At 38.3% G+C, this 19,340-nt stretch overlaps 1 protein-coding gene and 1 non-coding gene across 2 annotated transcripts in view; one reads left to right on the forward strand and one right to left on the reverse strand.

Moving 5' to 3' along the window:
* Window positions 1-340: 340 nt before the first annotated feature.
* Window positions 341-19,340, reverse strand: part of PPTC7 (protein phosphatase targeting COQ7) — a 37,784-nt gene continuing 18,784 nt past the window's right edge. The window contains exons 2-6 of the mRNA XM_063087045.1: window positions 16,018-16,197; window positions 10,677-10,875; window positions 7,411-7,534; window positions 5,558-5,687; window positions 341-4,307 (exon numbers count right to left, since the gene is read on the reverse strand). Coding sequence (XP_062943115.1) covers window positions 4,249-4,307; window positions 5,558-5,687; window positions 7,411-7,534; window positions 10,677-10,875; window positions 16,018-16,197 — 692 coding nt within the window. The 3' untranslated portion in view covers window positions 341-4,248. The remainder of the gene's footprint in view (window positions 4,308-5,557; window positions 5,688-7,410; window positions 7,535-10,676; window positions 10,876-16,017; window positions 16,198-19,340) is intronic.
* Window positions 13,640-13,832, forward strand: LOC134371436 (U2 spliceosomal RNA). The gene has a single exon (XR_010022854.1). It is a non-coding gene; the product is annotated as a U2 spliceosomal RNA (small nuclear RNA).

Genomic DNA, 19,340 nt, shown 5'->3' on the forward strand with positions numbered 1-19,340 from the left:
ACCGGCACTCAGCCAGTGAGTGCACTGGTCAGTCCTGTATAGGATCCGAACCCGCGGCGGGAGCGTCGCCGCGCTGCCAGCGCAGCACTCTACCAAGTGCGCCACGGGCTCGGCCCCATTGTGATGAATTTTTGAAGAAGCTGATTGATTGTAGTAAACAGCTGGTGAAAAAGAGCTAAGGCACACGTAGTAAAGGATAGGAAATTATAGCTCTGAATGGAGATTCACTGCTAGACTGACTAAGAGGCTTGGAAATGAAGGCTTGACAGAGACCAGTAAACTCAATGTCAAGGGCTGGTGTCTTATTTAGCTACTATTCAAACCAAAAAGAGTACACGGATTAGTATAAATACTATATTTATTAAATATCTTTACAGTTTATTTAAATGTATTTACAGAACTATTCCTGCATAAGTTATATTTCAGACATCCAATTCAGATAATTACCTCTTGGGTAAGACAAATAATGATAGTCTCAACAGGAAGAAGCAGCTCATTAGTATACACAGATTCAAATTTGCTTCATTATCTAGCCATCTTTGCCACAAACTACCTGCTAACAATTAAAAGTTTGACATGGACACTGTTTTTATAGTTAACTTCAATTTTGCAAAGAATTTTTTTACAAATAGAATCCAAATGTTTTCCACTTTATATTTTGTTTTATAAGCAGATTTTGGTTTTTTGATATTGTAAAATTTGTTAAGTGCAAAAATGTGATAGTTTCAGAGAAACTGAATGCTGTAGCTTCTACCAAAGATAGCTGGTATAAGGTAACAAAGAACCATGAACTCTCCCAAAACAGTTTTAGCCAATCTTGTTTACCATTTCCAAAACAGACTCAGTAAATACCTATAATTCCTGCCTTGTTACTTGATATGGTAGGTTGGTGGTACTGAAGGTGGTTCCATCTTCGGGCTACCGTTCTCTCCAGAACAAGAGCAGATGATAGGAGAAGACATTCTCCCATCATGCAAAGCTTGAATCAAGTTTCTAATCTAGACACAGCCCAACTCCCAGACATGCACACCTGGAATGGATTCTTTTGTGATTTAGTACCTATCAACCATGTCAAGCGAGAACAGTAATTCAGGACAAATCACTTTTTTCCCCTCATTTCTTCTTTGTTTTTAAGAGCCAGTGGACTCTACTGCATTTCCATGCGGTAAAATTTCTTTTGTGCGCAGGCAGCTTAAGTTCATAGGAAGAAACAAGGTTCTGATATGTTTAGAGTGCACATTTTAAAACAGAACAAAATAAAAATTTCAAGCATGTGATAAAAATATTGATTTTTATAATACAGTATTGCTTTATAAATATAGATGGAAAAGCTATAAACTTTACTGGTCTTTGGTGCATCCAGAGAGGGATAAATAATTTGCCATTTGTAAATTAGAAATCCAGGTTTTCTTTTGTTATAAAATTCCATTACATGAGGCAAGTGTGTGTGTTTATACTGCTTGATTTAAAATATAATAAACACACACATCAGGTTCAGAATCAGATCCACCAAGTGGTATAGCTCAGTCACACCCCATAGAAGCTTGGGTCTGTGACCTGGAAAATTCTACCATGGGTCCAACACAGCCTCTGACCACTGTGAGTAGCAGAGTTACTTGTTAAGCAGCACTCCAACTGAGCCCTGGCAGTCATAAAATTGAGTGCATAACACAAAAAGGACACGGGAGAAGAAAAAATATTTTATGTCACAAATCTACAGGCCAGGTCCAAAGTCAATTCCACTGTGAAACTCAATTCTTGACTATTTTCAGCCTCACTGGAACAAACATATTGTCGATTTCTAACAATCATTTCTCAAAAAAGGAAGTTGATTAAATGAGTTGTGTAAAACACCACCAATCTAGCTTTACAAAGATTGCGTCTGACAGGTTAAATGAGAGCAGAGAAAAGCCAGTAATTTGACTAGCACTGCTCTTACCAGAATTAAATGTAGACACTGGAAAATTAATGCAAAAAATATATATATATATATTTTTTTTTTTAAAGATGACCGGTAAGGGGATCTTAACCCTTGATTTGGTGGTGTCAGCACCACGCTCAGCCAGTGAGCAAACCGGCCATCCGTATATGGGATCCGAACCTGGGGCCTTGGTGTTATCAGCACCGCACTCTCCCGAGTGAGCCACGGGCCGGCCCGCAAAATATATCTAGATCATAAGGCTACACACCTCTGACCAAAAATAATTAAAAATCCAAACAAAAGAGCTGAAGTTGTCAGTCCTAGTATAATTGTATTCCTCCTAACAAAACCCTTCTGGATGAACTTTCTTTACTTTTTAAATACGCAGAGACTGCAAATAGTTTGTGCAAAATAAATACCCCACCACTTGCCACTCATGCTTCCGTGTTTTATCACAACATGACGACTTCTCCTTATTTAAAGAGAGTCTTCCTCCACAATCCCCCCCCGCCCCCCATCTCTTCCACCAATGAATTCTGTTTTGTCAAGTTAGGGTAGTTAAGGCATTCTGACATGTAATTAAAGGTGATTCAAAATAGGTATCTAACAGTATGCCAATTTAGGAATAGTAGATAAATTACTGAACAGCTTACAAATGAATAACTCATTCTTATTATAAATGAAATGCCTGTTACAAGCATGATGCATTGAAATATAGTAATGACATGTACATGGTACATGTTAAACAATTTTAAATAAAACAAAAGCTTAACAGTTACTCAAATATACAGTACAAATTCACAAAACAAAGTCTTTTAAAACAAGTTGAGGTAACCTCAAACGTAAGTTTTAATGCAATAAACCAGGGAGTCAGTATCTCCTTCAGAGAAAAAGACTTTCTATATTCTCAAGTAGATTCTCATCAGGTTTAATTGCATTCTCATCTATACACCAATGTTACCTGACTTATATATAAAACATGGCTTTAATTTAAGGATTTCTAAGTATATATACTTTTCTACCACCAAGTTAATGAAGGAAAAAAACTGACCCCAAAATACATATCTTTACAGCAGTCAACTTGTACACAAACCTTAAAAATAAGTTTGAGTTTGCAGATAATGGGAAAACCAAATGCGGGGTAATTTGATATGGAAACTACACTGCAAAATGGCTATTTGGAAACTGTAAACATTAAGCTCAATTCAGAAACCCCTAAATTTTTGTTTGGTGTAATTACAAATGTCAGATCATCACTATGAGTTTTCGTTGTGGACTTTTGTGCTGTTGCTACTGCACACAGTGTTCTTTTCACGGGGAGGGACTCACTGAATTTGGTGCATGCTCTATAGAAAGCAAGACTACTAACACAAGGTCTGAGAGTAACATCAAAAGCCAACAAAATTCAAATTTACAGACATCCTTGTCCTGTAGGCCTAGAGCTCCAACAGGGCCATCCTATCAGACAGCTGGAAGGAATTTCAGCCACAACATTAAGTTTCTAGGCTTTAAGGAGTTTTATAATCTTGAGTAATATTTCCACTAAAAAATTTTGGTAAGGAGTCTCCCCGACCCCTACTGTAGATCAGGCCACTAGCCTGTGATTTGGACTAATCAATAAACTGCCAAAACTTTAATCACAGGAACACAATTAAGCATCTTTTTTAAAGCACAAAATATTTGCATCCATAGAACTAAAATGAATTTTTCTTCCAATTTGTAACAACAAAAAAAATGCTCCTGGAATCAAGATTTCATAACCCAGAGCAATGTTTTAGAGCAGAATTATAAGCCCCTGAAAAATAGGAGTTTATAAAGAAAACATAAAGCCACACCAATCATCATAACAAAGACTATCCAAGTGGAATACATGTGTAACATTTCTTTGATAAATAACGTATGTTTCTAGTAGATGTATCATTGTGTATGATTTGTGTTAGACTCTTAAAATCCCTTTAACACATGGTAATTGTGAATTCACTTTACCAACATTACTCATTTTCAATACTTCAACTGCTTTTGAAAAGTAATAAGCCATTTTGGCCTTGAAAACAAACCTCCATCCACATCAGGGAAAGGGCAATGAGAAATGAAGGCGAATCTTCAAATATTGATTCTCTTCAATTACTGCCGGCAGATATGAGCTAATGAATGACAGTAGTGGTTCTCAACAAAGATCTCAATGGGTCTCAAAAAGGTAAAAGGCTTACATCACTGGCCATTGAGATCAGAGGCAAAGAAACGCGGTCCTGCCAGCAGGATCAGCACACATGGCAGGGGAAATCTGGGACAGTAAAAGGAAAGGCAGGAGTTGACACCTCAGTGAGTCAGTCTGTATACTCAGCCACTATTGAAAGAAGGACGGTGATGTCATCTGGCTTTCCACCTAAAATGGAAATAAAATACGTGTCAATATATATATATATATATATTTTTTTTTTTTTAAAGATGACCGGTAAGGGGATCTTAACCCTTGACTTGGTGTTGTGAGCACCACGCTCAGCCAGTGAGCGAACCGGCCATCCGTATATGGGATCCGAACCCGGGGCCTTGGTGTTCCCAGCACCACACTCTCCCGAGTGAGCCACGGGCCGGCCCCGTGTCAATATATTTTAAAAGGAAAAGTCAACCCAAAATGTGGACGTAAGTGCTAGGAGGCAAATCCGTTCATTTCAGGCAGGTTTGGTTTGTCTACCCTAGTAGAAAAAAAAATTTTGATAAAGAGAAATAGTTAAACAAAGAACACCAAGAAATTACATGTAATTTAATTGAAGCTTAAAAAAAAACTTTCCTAATCCTTTATAACAGGAGCTCTGTTTAAAATAGCCACCACATCCTCTGTTTATAAGTAAAGACAAAAATCTGTTGAGATAAATTCTGCTAGATGAGAAAGTTACATGCTTCTACCCACAATCCTAATTTGGACAAACATATCCAATGTTTGAAACTAGGAATAGCCTTGTATGCTAATCTGCTAAACAGCTATGGCATGTGCTTTTTTCTATTTTAACATTTCCTGGAGGGCTAAGAAATGCTTTACATGTCATAATATTAGATTGGCAAGAAACTAACCAATTCTACTAGTTCTGAATGCTAGCACCAACATGTCATCCAGCTGTGAGACAGAGCTATTGGCCTGCTCCCCAAAGTCACATATCATGCAGTAGATAGAAAGACTCTTCAGTCAAGAGCAGTTTCACATTGCTTCCCTTTTCAAAACCTGCTGTGGCAATTTGGCAGGCAAATATTGTCAACGAGTCCCACAAAGCCAGAGGAAGAGAGAAGCGAAATGTCAGACACGTGAAGGGCAGAATGTTAAACTGTTAGGAATGTCCAGGCCCTCCAGGCACAGCTCAGAGGCCTTTTCGGCTCAGGTCCAAGCAGAGCATTGGTGGCAATAAGGGGCTTCAGGTTCCGCCTACCTCTGCAGCCAATCAAGTTCAGTTCTGAAGGGCATCCTCTGTGGGGAAGACATGAGGACATAAACTTACTCTTGCCCTCCTGACCTTGCTCAAAGTCATGTGCTTACAGCTGGGAGAGGACACCTACACAATCTCACCCAGAGCCCAGAATGCTCCCACTCTACTAACACTATGTCCCCAGTTAGTCCCTGGGACCTTCCCAAAGAATGCTTACCTCTCACATTCAATCCGTTGTCACAAGCAAACTGTGCAAAAGGTGACATATAATTTGGGTCATAGGCCAGCTCATGAGCTTGCTCAGCAATGCTTCTTGCAGTCTGCTGTATACTCTCATAATTTGAATTCTAAGATGAAAGGATGATGGAGTTATTTTTATCATAATGCCTCACATGATTTCTGCATACCAGTATGATTCCTGCACAAATCACTTTAAGACAGCAACATTTATCTAAACACATTTCCCACCATTTAAGTTTTATTCTAGTTAGAGAAGACATTAAAACATGCCTTAACTGATATGAAGGGGACCACCAGTGCTGCCTTCACAAGATGTCAATTAGAAAGTCCTTTGCTTTCTGGCCTTGAACCCTGAAGTTTGGATTTTTTTTTTTTTTTTTGGCAGCTGGCCGGTACAGGTATCCAAACCCTTGACCTTGGTGTTATCAGCACCATGCTCTCCCCCAAGTGAAACTGGCCAACCTGAGACCTGGATTTTCATTTTTGCTTTTTTTCTCATTTGAAATTCTTAAGGTATTCTTGCTAAAATAGGACAGGCTGAAAAATCAGATTCTGATAGCATTTTAAGTATCACCTCAAAAGTTTCCCTGCTTGGGAATGCACTACTGGCCATCCAGTTTGCTCTCCAAGCAAGAGTTGCCAGTTGTCCTACTGAAAATATCTTTAGAATTTTTCATGGGGAAAGACTGTTGTCTAGCTATGTAATCTTGAGCCATACCCTTACCCTTGCTGCTTTAACTTCTCATCTGCAAAATGGGGATGGGAAAACAAGGTCCTACATTTTAGCTCTAACATTCTAAGGTTTTAGTTTCAATATAAATAATAATAGGCCTCTGTTTCAATGTCACCTCCTCAAGGAGGCCTTCCCTGACCACTCTAAAACAGCAGCCCCCACACTCTATTCCCTTACCCTGTTTTATTTTTCTTCTTTACCACCAACATATCATGTATTTATTTCTCTGTATTATCTGTTTTCCTCCACTAGAATGTAAGCTCCATGAGGGGCAGGACTGTGTCATTTCTGCTCACCATTCTGTCACCGCGCAGAGTACAGTGCCTGCTGCATGTAAGCAAACACCATTCACAAGGTGTGGGGCTAAGGATTTCCTACATGTGGTCTTATTTAATCCTCACTGTAACCCGACAGATAGGACCTTTATTATTTCCCACTTTACAGGTGAGGAAAATATTATTCAAACAGTTTAAGAAACTTGCCCAAAGTCACACTGGTTAAAGGTAAAGACTTATAAGAAAAGAATAATTTTTCCCAGAGTTGGTACTTTCACACAGCTAGGAGAATATGGAAAGCCTGGTTTTCATCTCCTTCTACCCATTGTATGGGAGAAATCTGAACTGTTTCATTATTGGTGACAGCTCAGGTCACATCAAGGCTCTTAGCTGCCTGTTGCCCTCAGAAGCTGCCTTGGCTAGCTCTGGTATGATTAATACCTGTCTTTCCCAGCCTCAACACCTGCTGGGTATGTTATAAGAAAAGGAGAAAAAGATAACCAGGAGCCAACACCATTAAACACCATTAAAATACAAATAAAAATACAAACAAGAAATGTCCCCATCTGGAGTTTTCCTACTTTTAACATCCTACTAAAGGCTTGGGTGAGAAGCCTCTTTTTCCCTCAAGTTCTCCAACTGTGAACATTTCCATTTACAATTGCTTGAAAGATTAGAACTATTATTATTTTCCTAAAGTTCACAAAATAGTCCTTTCCAAAACTTCAAAAAGATAATGCAACTAAATAAATAAAACTCAGCTGCCTCTCAATAAAACAGAGAGGGCCACTGTTGCCAAGGGCTAAGCATTGAGTTAATTACCTTTAACTTTTTTAGCTCCTGAAGGATCATATAATCAGGCATGTTGTCAAAGAGTCCATCTGTTGCTGTCAGGATAATGTCTCCTAATTGGACATCAAAAGATGTGCTATCAGCAGCATCCGGGCTGTGGCAAGGACAGGATAGGGGCAAAGTTAAGAAAGCCCTTTACAGATATGGTTCAAAGTTTCCTACAGGCACTTTTTTTTACAATGCAATAGGCTTCTTTAAGAAAAACAACTTATATTAAAGGAGTCAATTAAAAAAAGTCATTCTGAAATTCTTAACCTTGAAAAAATTAACTGAAAACTCTACTATAAATGTTTCAAAAGCTCAGCTGAAACTACCAAGTAAAACTGAGCCTGATGATTCGTCAATCACATGTGATTTAAAAGAAGGAAGGGTTCTCTTCTGAGTCAGAGTTACCATGCCTCTAAAATCCTAGTGAAAATGAGTCTTTATTTCCTAATTCTTTAGAAGCAAATTCCATCCTCTCTTACTCATCTTCACTCATCAGTTTCCCCGCATGCTTGAATCAGGCCCTTAGGATGCTGCGTGTAGGAAGGATGCTGAGTACCCATGGAGAAAAGCATGCCAATCCCAGAAGAGTCAATTTACATCAAATACCTACAGTGGTTTTGGTACAAGGGCATGTGTCTCCCAGGGGTCACAAAGTGCGCATCATGTATCAGAATTTATTCATTAGTGGACCTGGCATACAGGAGGTTTTCAAGAAATACCTGCTGAATAAGTAAATGAGTGACAAAACAAAGTATTGGACTCTCCAAATTGAGGGGAAAGCTCTTCCATATATTGTTAAAGAACAAAAGCAAGGTTCAATGTGTAGCATATGCAACCATTTCTGTAAAAAAAAAAAAGGTTGGGGGAGACACAAATGTGGATGTCTCCAGATGCAGAGAATAAATCTGGAGGGATCAGAGAAACTGTTAACAGTGGCTGTCTCTGAAGAGAGAATGTGTGGCTGGGATAGGAAGATTTCTCACTACATTTTTTTGTGTACAACTTTGAAAAAGCAGATAGGAGATCTTTTTCTCTGACAACGCCTGATAAAAGAAATAAGAATGGGCGAAAACCCCAGGCAGGGAGAAAAAATTTATACACTCGAAGAGTTCATGGACCCCTCTGAGATTGGGTCTGGGCCACTTCTGAAGGCCAGTTTCACTGCTGTTAGGCCTCCAGTGGGGGGGCGGGAGGAGGGGCAAATTGAGATCTAATAATCTGCCTTAACCTGTAATTAGAAAACAAGAGCCAGGAAAAAAAATTCAAACACTGGCCTGGAAGGGAGGGGCCAGAACCAAAGCACCCTAAGCTTGAGAGAAAAACTCCAACACCTGTGTAAGCAACATGTTATATAATTTATGAAGAGAAAACATAAAAACAAACCCATCTGTGCCTGCTGTGGATTTACACGAAGAGCAATGAGAAAATTCCTGGCTCGTCTTTGACTAAGGAAAGCAGTGGCACATTTAAAGTTCTGTGATGTGCTTTTGCAAGGAACAAACTTTTCACTTATACATTTACATAATAACTATTTTCTAAAAACAGCTACTAAAGGAAAACCTGTAAGTTAAGATTGAAATAATATTTTATAGATAAAAGAGTGACCAATAACTAAGGAGATACATGCAGCAGGAAAAAACAAAAAAAGGACTGAAAAACTGGTGGAAACCAGGTTGATTCCTTCTGTGGAATAAAGAGAAACAATGCAAGACACTCTCATCTCCTCAGTCTTTGAAAATGAATCAGATTCTAGAAGTGGAGATTAATGACCAGGTTGGCACTGAGGCTCTATTTTATGCTGAGGTTTTTCTTTCCCCAGGAGTGTCCTTTGCTATTCTGCCTGTTAAACTTGCTCCCATTGGACAGTTTGTCCTCTCCTAATACTCCCACCCATGAGCTTGGTGTTCTGCCAGCTGCGGTTTTGCCCATTTTGATTGAACACTCTGTGCTGCTGGAAACTTTTGACTGCACTGAAACACGAGCTGAAATCACATGCTAGCGAGCTGTCTCTGGGCTCCCGGGGAAGCCACTTCTATCTCGCTGGCAGGCCAGCAGAGTGCTGCCCTAACCAGATTGTCCCAGAGACAGCCTGTGAAACAAGGCAGGGCCACTCTAGCACTTAGAAGCCAAAACAAAAAGAATCAAATGAAAGAAAATTAAAGCACCATTCCCCAAAAACTGCTAGCTGAGGCCTTGGGGTTCTGAGTTCTCCCACTCCAATATGGCTATTATTAATGTGTATTACAGCCAACTGAAGAAAAACCTACAATCAAATATTCTTCCAATTATGGTAATCTGCCTAAATCTGAAAGTAAAAAGTGCTTCCTTCTCTCTAGGAGTCAGCAACAGACTTTATTTAGATGGGCAATACTCAACACCTAATTATATAATATGCTCACTCCAGTTTAAAAGATGGCAGTAATAATCATTTTATCTTAGTTTGGACTTAAGATCTGGTTTAATAAGAGCTATTAAGTAGAGACAACAAGCACTTGCTAGAATGCTTCTATTTTTACAAGACATTGCCATTCAACAACATTTATGAATCGCTAATGATGTTTGTGCCAGGTCCTATAAGGTTGCTAAAGGCAGTAAAATCTGAAACTGTCTTAGACTTACTCTGTAAAGTCATCAAAGAAAAGATACACTGTAAGAGTTAATTCAAAAAAGTACCAATTATCTTGGAAGGTTCTTGACAATTTAAAAATGAACTGAGAGATGTCATGAGAAAGCAAAGAGAACATCTCAATAACATCATCAAAGAACATATCCAACACCACTTTTGATTCCATTTCCTTCGAGTTCTATTTGATATGATGCATATAATAAGAGATCCTGAGAATCAAGAAGTTATTCTGATAAATAAAGCAGATGTCTGTCTGCGCTCTTAAGAATGTATGCAAAATCTTGTATAGGCAATGGCACACACGAACAATGACTTATTTCTCCAGCACAATTCAAAAAATACACTGTATGTACCATGTGCTGTTAGTGAGAAAAATTGATACTCTGTAAGCCTGAAATAGTATTTACACAGTCTTGTCAAATTATTGGGTGTTTATTAGAATTCAACTTGACTGTAATATTTAGTTCAAGCAAAATATATTTCAAAGTCAAAATCAAAGATCCTCTTCTTTTCTCACAGAAAAATGGAAAACGCCTATCCCCACTGTATTCAAGGGGGTTGGGAGGGGACCTGTGGATGAGCCACCTCCTGCTCACAGTTAACTGCTGAGAAGGTAGATTACCTGTCACTCAAGACAACTCCCTCGGCTTCTGGGGGAGCGATCGAGAGCTGGAACGGAGTGTTGAAGTAATGCTGCTGCTCATCTGAACGGTGCACAACTTCGCCGCCCCTGACCACCAGAAAGCCTGAATCGCCCAGGTTTGCTGTGTGTAAGCGGTGGCTAGTTCTGTCCAGCACCACGATACAGGCGGTGCTGCTACCTGGAAACAAAAATCACCTTCATTTATTTTCTCTTCCTAGACTGCCTCTGCATACACATTTTTATCACATAACCCCAAAGAGCAACATGCCATAATTTCAATCTCTTTACCTAAACAGGATCTTCCTTACTTAAGCGCCACATCCCCCTTGAGTGTGATCAGGGTCAACATGGTGGCAAAAGAAAAAGGGATTTACATTAAACATAGCCAAGTGGGCCACTGATCTGAATTCTACCACTTGCAGAGATAAAAAATGATAAAAATAACTGGCATTTAATCACACTATTTCAACAGTGCTATAATCTATGCCAAACGCTCAAAAGCATGTTGCTGAAATATTAAGTTTTAATACTTAAATGCCAGAACGAGAATGTTACGTTTTCCTGACATTTCTCACTAGTCATTGGCAGGAAGCCGTCTCTACAAAATTCACCAACATTTAAGACAGAGCACACAACTACAATTTAAAATCAGATTTCCATCTGTTCAGGTCAAGAAGAACTTTTATTGGAGACTAATACACTATGAAGTAACAAGACCAATTTTCACAGGTAGTTTGTGCAATCAACCTGTTCTCACCTTATAGATGCTACTAATATTCAGAGGCAAGAGCCCACGTTCCAAGCATTCTGTGTACCTTTGCTGCACACAAGCTTGCAAATCCTTCCCAGACTGAAAGGCTGACAGTACAATTAGTAGATCACTTTCAAGTGCTAAAATTTAAACCTATACCTACCTCTACCAGAAAAATGAAAAAATAGAAAAATAGGTGGTTCACCAAGAAATAAATGTAAATGATCTGTAAATATATGAAAAATGATCATCTCACTAGTAACCATTTTTGCCTATTAGTTTAAGAAGAGTCAAAAGGAGATAATGCATGGTGTTGGCAAAAGTGTGGGGAACATGCTTACTCTCATTCTGTGGTGGTAAGGAGTAAAATTAAACAAACTTTCAGAAGGATAATATAGCCCTTAAAAATGTACATGTCCTTTTATCTAGCAATGTCACCTGTAAGAATTTGCCCTAAGAAAATAATTAGAGATGCAAACGAGATCAGGAAAAACTGGAAACAATCTAAACATCTAAAATTAGAGAATTGGTTAAATAAATTACAGTACATCCATGCAACGCCAGAGTATATACTATCACCTGATATTTAGAAGTACAGACTATGGAGTCAGCCTGCCTACATCTAAATCCTAGCTCTATCACTTTCCAGTCCTGTGACCTTGGGCAAATTACTGAGCATCTCTGTGCTGCAGTTTCCTTATCTATAAAACTAGGGATAACAGTAACTACCTCATAGAGTTGTTTCTAAGAATTAACATTAGTTAAGTCAGACAAGCATTTACAACAGATATTTGACAGTCATTAAAATTATGTTTAAAAAATTTGAAAAGAAGTGAAATATGCAGATTACAAGCTAATATTAAAGTTTTCTTTAACAAAAAGGGTGATGTCAAAGCTTAAAGAATTATACATCAAAAAGAGTGAAGTTTACTATAAGTAAATTAAAAAAAAAAAATGCAATAGTAGGCAAAGTCTAAACTGTTAAAGTGATAGTTGAAAAGCAAAACAAAACAAACAGGCCGTGGAACCAGCTGTGTGGAATCCCAGTGCACCACCATTTTCTAGCTCTATGACCACAGACAAATCACTTATTCTCTCTAGGTCTGTTTCTTCCTAACAAATGGGGAATAAAAGTACCTGCACCTCATGGGGCTACTGTGAGCACACAGTAGACTCAATCAAGTCACTATTATTCTATGCACACACACACACAGAAAAAAATCTGGGATCATACTAAATTTTAATAGTTTCTTAGCAGGATTATGGGTAATTTTAGTTGTTAATTCTGTCTTAATGAAAAATGTATAACTTAATAATTTAAAAAATTTTAAGTATATTTCTTAACTCAAATTTTCAGAAATTCCATTTCCTTATTATCTACAGTATATGACTTTGTAGTAAATTGACACTAATGCTAATCCATCTAGTCCCTATCCATTAAATGTCAGAGAAAAGAAAAACATGGTTAGTGTAACTAACTGGTAGTGCTGTCAGATAATCTCCCTAACTTTCAGTATAGCAAAGTTCACAATTACCTTTTTCCTTCCTAACTCAATGCAAAAAAACTCCAACCATTTATCATTAGTAGAATCATTAGCCATACAAAAGATCTTCTGACAGCTCATGGGATTAAATTCTAACTGAGAATGAAAAATGACTAATGAGTAGCATGGCCTTGAAAATTTTACTGCAGGAAGGACTCATGGTCACTCATTATTACTCCCTGACAAACCCAGGCTATCATTTTGCTACCCCCGTGGCAGTAACCCACACAGTTAGAATCAAAATGGTCCTTGTGATTGTGAGTGATGGAAGCTTTAGTACCCATAGCAGCACCAATGAATGCAAGCCCTACACAATCACCTGGGCTTAGAGTGTATACTCCTGCTCAGCCTCCTCAAGTTATTGATGTGTGCACGTGGCTCAGGCCCTGACAGCCTAATATTGAGAGAATACATGTGTTTGAAGAGGAACAAGCAGGCAAAGAAGAGTAAGAAAAGAGGTGTGCTGAGAACAACAGTGCCAGATGTTCAAACACAGGCACCCAGGCAAATCCCATCCCTCATGCTAAAATGGAAATAGTTTTATGATTCAGCCCCTTATTTTGTAAACTAAGCATTTTATGCAGCAGACAAAGAGATAAGCTTATAGGGGCTGACCCCTCAAATTCTTAAGATATATGTTGGCTCTTATCGCTTCTCAGCCTTTTGGCTAAAATCAAGTGTATACCTGTTCTTATCAGTTAAATATCTGATACGTCCTCTATCTGAGGACCACATATTAAATGGATTTTTGGAGCAGGGAGATGGAATAGGAGCTTGCTCCTGACACTCCACACACAGACCTGGTATTATTGCAGTACTTCCAGGAATGGTGCACACGCTCAAGGGATCATTCAAAAAAAAAAAAAAAAAAAGATGCTGGCTCCTTAAGACCTTATGAATCCACTCAAGCATTTCTGAGGAAATATATGCCAACAATTAGCCTGTGATACCAATGCAAGCCCCAAAACAGCTAGAAATTCAAAGAAATAGGTGGTTATAGCTATTAGCTTACCCTTTATATTGGAATTGTTTTGTTAGGCTTTTTAGCAATTGCTGAACTAAAAAAAAAAAAAAAAAAAGATCTAATCTTGTAAACTTACTATTATTTACAATTATATCTAATTGAGGCTCAGTAAAACTCAGTATCCTGTCTTTGCCAAAACATGCTTGAGTTTAGTTACAAAAAGCCTATCTAGAGATGTGTAGATTTTGTGAGAGAGAGGGGTGTGTGTGTCAAACATGGTAACAAAGGATTATTTTAATGTGTCTTTCAGGAGAAAAAAGTAATCAACAAGAAAACCTCTCATATATCCTTGCATTTATTTTACTAATACCTCCTAATTACATAAGGGTGAATAGGAAGGGAAGGAGAGATAAGGAAAAAATGGCAAAAACACAAAGCTTAAAGTGCAAAATCAGGATAGCTATGTGTTTTGTAACTGGTTATCCCAAGTTGAAGTAAATTATTTGCTGGTGTGGGGGAGATGGTGGCTCATGGGAATATGTAGGAGTCAATCCCCTGGAACCCGCCTCTAGGGGCTCTCTCTCCATTTAATATATGAAGCAAGGAGGTCACAGATTAAGTAGTCTGCCCAAAATCATGTAGCAAATTGACAGAGAGGTGCTAGTAATAGAATCTAGAATGTTTCACTGTGTCAGGAAAGCTCCAAATTGTATGTGCATATTAAATGTTCAAAGTACAGGGTTAAGACAAAGCAGGATATACTGAAACTACAAGACAAGACTTCTTTTCAATAAGAAGGAAAGCAAGCTGGTTAATCACAGCACAAAGACAGAAGTTGACAGTGATAAAAAGAACCCCTTTTCACAAAGGATTTAAATTGAAGGCAAGTTCTACAATGTGGTGATCTCCCATTAACACTAAACAAAGGCTGATTTTAAATGTGGATGGTGACTGGGAGGGAGGCCTTCTAGTAACCAGAAAGATTCTGGCAATTAGCAGAAACTTAATAATCCCTTTCTGAGAGCTTGCTTAGAATGCTGGGAAAGTTCCCAGGAAATCATTTAACAAACAAATGCAGAAGCTAGCCCAAAGGATGCTCAATTAGCATACCAGATAAACAACCCCTAGGTACAGGGTTTTAAGTTTTCTAATATAAGATTAACAGGGATCTATTTTGTGCCAAGCTATTTCTTGGACTAATCAGCTGTTAGCAGTCTGGGGTATCTATTTGCAACTTGAACTCCCCACAGGTAATCAAGTGAATTCCACATTCTACTACTATCATTCTGAATTTTACTATCTCCTACTGTTCTTCTTTTACCATGTTTTAGAATCCCTAAACAATACAGTTTAATTTTTTAGGTTTCTGAACTTGAAATATATGGAATCAGACTGTTAGGTGGTGATCTGCAATGTCCTCTTTTCCCTTTACAACAGGTTCCTGAGTATTGCATGCAGCTTTAAGTCATTCCTTTTCACAATGTTTTTCTACTATTAATAAGACTTTTAGGTTGTTTCCAGTTTTCTTTTCTTTTTTTTTAAAAAGATGACCGGTAAGGGGATCTTAACTCTTGGCTTGGTGTTGTCAGCACCACGCTCACCCAGTGAGCAAACCGGCCATCCCTATATGGGATCCGAACCCGCGGCCTTGGTGTTATCAGCACCGCACTCTCCCGAGTGAGCCACAGGCCAGCCCCTGTTTCCAGTTTTCTGCTATTACTGACACTGTTGCTATCTTGAACCTATCTCTTAGTTCACAGATGTGCAAGAGTTTCTCCAGTCTAGAGTAAATACCTAGAAGTGGAACTGCTGGGGCATACTATATGTTCATGTTTAACTTTATTTGGTAATACCAAATTATTTTCCAAAGCGGTTGTACCTATTTACTTTCCCTCTAAGCAGTATTAAATATTCTGGTAAGCCCACATCTTCTCTATCAAACTCTGCTGAGTAGAAAGAGCCTGAGAAAAAAGCTGGGCTAGTAACTGATTTTCTTGGTTTTGTTTTTAACCTTCTAGTAGGTTTTTTTTAAGGAGGAAAACACATAGGATAGTTACTTACCAAGCAAAGGTACTTTATTTTGCAGCAACTCACAGTAGCTTGTGGTGAGAATTCCAATGGGATTACTCGGTACGAACCGTCCTTCTTTAACTAAACGTTCACATGTACGCATTAAAGTCCCTGAGAACTGAGAGGGATCAACTCCATAGTCTCTCCAGCCTCCTACACCATCTGCAACCCCTAAAAAAAAAAAAAAACCTTTAAAAAACATTCTCATAAACTGCTCAGGAATTCTTACCACTGTCTTCTCCTAACAGTTAATTTTATTACATGTTAGTCCATATATTTATCCCAAAACTCAGAATAAAAAGTACTCAAGTTTAATGTATTATACACTAATACTTCTAAACCACATTCTGTACTTAGAATTTGATCTTTCATATACAGGTACTGATGGATAAACTTTTGAGCTATTATAGGGTGGCACTGCCTACCAGATAAGTGTTCAATTTCAGCAGGATTATCATCTTTGTATAGTATTTGAGTTATTAATACTTTGTTGTGTTTTGTAAGAATGAAAACTGATATGAAAAGAAAGTGCTGATGCTAGTGACAGTATAAATGAGTCAGAGCTGGCAATCATTAAGAACACCAAAAGCAGCAAACTTTAACTCCAAACACTGGCCAATAACTGTGAAATAAACAAAACTAAGAACATCTCCCACTCCCCTTTTTCCTCCCTCAGAGATAACCACTACCCTAAGCAGGGCTGTGGTGTCCAATACAACAGCTATACCACATGTGGCCATTGGGCGCTTGAAATAGGGCTGGTCCAAATTGAGATATGCTGTAAGTATGATATACAAATTGCATTTTGAAAACTTAGCATGAAAAAAAAGTAAAATTTCTCTCTCTCTCTTTTTTTAGGTGGCTGGCTGATACAGTGATTCTGAACCCTTGACCTTGGTGTTATCAGCACCATGCTCTAACCAAGTGAGCTAACCGGCCAGCCTTTTTTTCCCCTCTCATTAATTTTCATATTGATAACATATTGAAATAATATTTTGGATATGATGCACTAAAGAAAATATACTATTAATATTAATTTTACCTTTCTTTTTATTTTTTATTTTTTGGCAGCTGGCTGGTACAGGGATCCAAACCCTTGACCTTGGTGTTACAAGACAGCTCTTTAACCAACTGAGCTAACTGGCCAGCCCTTTATTTTTACTTAATGTGAATAGCAGGGAATTTAAGTTACATATGTGGCTCACATTATATTTCTATTAGACAGCACTAATACGGAGATTTTCACAAGTCCACAGAATTGCTAATGAGTTCACAGGCTGCTTAAAGGCTTCTTTATCAAGGGGAAACCAGTGTTCAAGAAAGTCAATAAAACATCAAAGTCAACATCATATAATTTCCTATTCAACCTTTTGCAAAACACCAAGCTAGTTATTCTTTTCAACATCAAAATCAGTTTGTCTACTAAACTTAAAAAACTGAGAGAAAATGTCAAATACATACATTATTAAGGCATTAAATGGCCCTTCTGGAAGGATCTATAAGAAATACTAACAATAATTATTTTGGAAATAAGGAATTGAAAGCGATCAATGAACAAAAGGGGATATTTTGCCTTTTCCTTCAGAACATTCTATGTTGTTTGAATTTTATTTTTAGCATGAATATTTATTATGATTTTATAAAATAAAGAATTTTATAATTTTTAAGACTTTGTGAGCAAGAAATATCTTCCCCACATAAACATTTATGTTTTTTGTACATTCAACTTTCATACAAAACTTTTATTTATTTATTTATTTATTTAAAAGATGACTAGTAAGGGGATCTTAACCCTTGGTTTGGTGTCAGCACCATGCTCAGCCAGTGAGCTAACTGGCCATCCCTATATAGGATCCAAATCCGTGGCCTCGGTGTTATTAGCACCACACTCTCCCGAGTGAGCCACAGGCTGGCCCTCATATCTTTTTTTTTTTTGTGACTGGTAAGGGGATCGCAACCCTCGACACAGTGTGGTCAGCACCACGCTCAGCCAGTGAGCGCACTGGCCATTCCTATATAGGATCCAAACCCGTGGCCTCGACACTACCAGCGCCGCACTCTCCCGAGTGAGCCACAGGACCGGCCCCTCATATCTTTTAATAATGTATCTGGTACAAAAGTAGGAGAGTGCCTATATATGCATCCCTGAAAAACTGGTCTAATGTGAAATGGACACATGAAACTCTACTTTTCTGGTGACGGTAGTTATCAAACAGAAAGGGAACACCTCCTAAAAAGTAAGAGGAAACATAATTGGAAGACAGTAAACAGGATGACAAAAAACTTATCATCAAAGGGGCAGCAATTTTCCCCACCAGTAAGCAAAATTTCACTATCAAGACAATTCCAAATTAGCTGATTAAATGAGATATGAAGTCTGGGATTTGTTTCAAAATAATTGGGGGTGACGGAGGTGTGATGGAGGAGTAGATGAAATAAGACTGGCCATGAATGGATCATTGTTGAAGCTGAATGAGAGGTACACTCATCTATTTGTTTTGTTCTTTCTATTTTATTCTTCTTCTACATTGAAATTTTCCATAATACAAAGTTTAAATAATAGTAATAATGATAATAATAATAATAATAATAAAGTTTTAAAAGAAAAAAGATCCTTCTGGGCCGAGCCCGTGGCGCACTCGAGAGAGTGCGGTGCTGGGAGCACGGTGACGCTCCCGCCGCGGGTTCGGATCCTATATAGGAATGGCCGGTGCACTCACTGGCTGAGCGCGGTCCAGCCGGTCACAAAAAAGACAAAAAAAAAAAAAAAAAAAAAGAAAAAGAAAAAAGATCTTTCTGCCTGCTGTGTGGACAGCAAGAATAGAATCAGGACGAATAAGCAATCCGTTTCAGTTGTCCGGTCTTGAAATGCTGGCGTAGTGATTAGAGGCATGCAGACGTTTGGAATCCGTGAAACAGAGGGACTTACACATGGATTGTGGGGTGGGAGTGAGGGAAAGAGAAGCATCAGGGATAGGGAGATCACTTGGCTCACTTGAGAGAGCGTGGTGCTGATAACACCAAGGCCAAGGGTTGGGATCCCTATATAGGGATGGCCAGTTAGCTCACTTGGGAGAGCATGTGCTGATAACACCAAGTCAAGGGTTAAGATCCCCTTACCGGTCATCTTTAAAAAATAAAATAAAAAAAAGAGAGAGAGAGAGAAGCATCAGGGATGACTAAAGATCTGCCTTACCAGGAATAACTATCACATTTTACTGTTTTTCAAGCAGTTGTGAGAAGATAGTTTCCAAGAGAATTTAAAATAGTTTAACAGAAACTTCTTTTGAGGAATTCTTACTTCACTAGGGGTA

Source organism: Cynocephalus volans, chromosome 2 (assembly GCF_027409185.1).
Source record: "Cynocephalus volans isolate mCynVol1 chromosome 2, mCynVol1.pri, whole genome shotgun sequence".
NCBI classification, from domain to species: domain Eukaryota; kingdom Metazoa; phylum Chordata; class Mammalia; order Dermoptera; family Cynocephalidae; genus Cynocephalus; species Cynocephalus volans.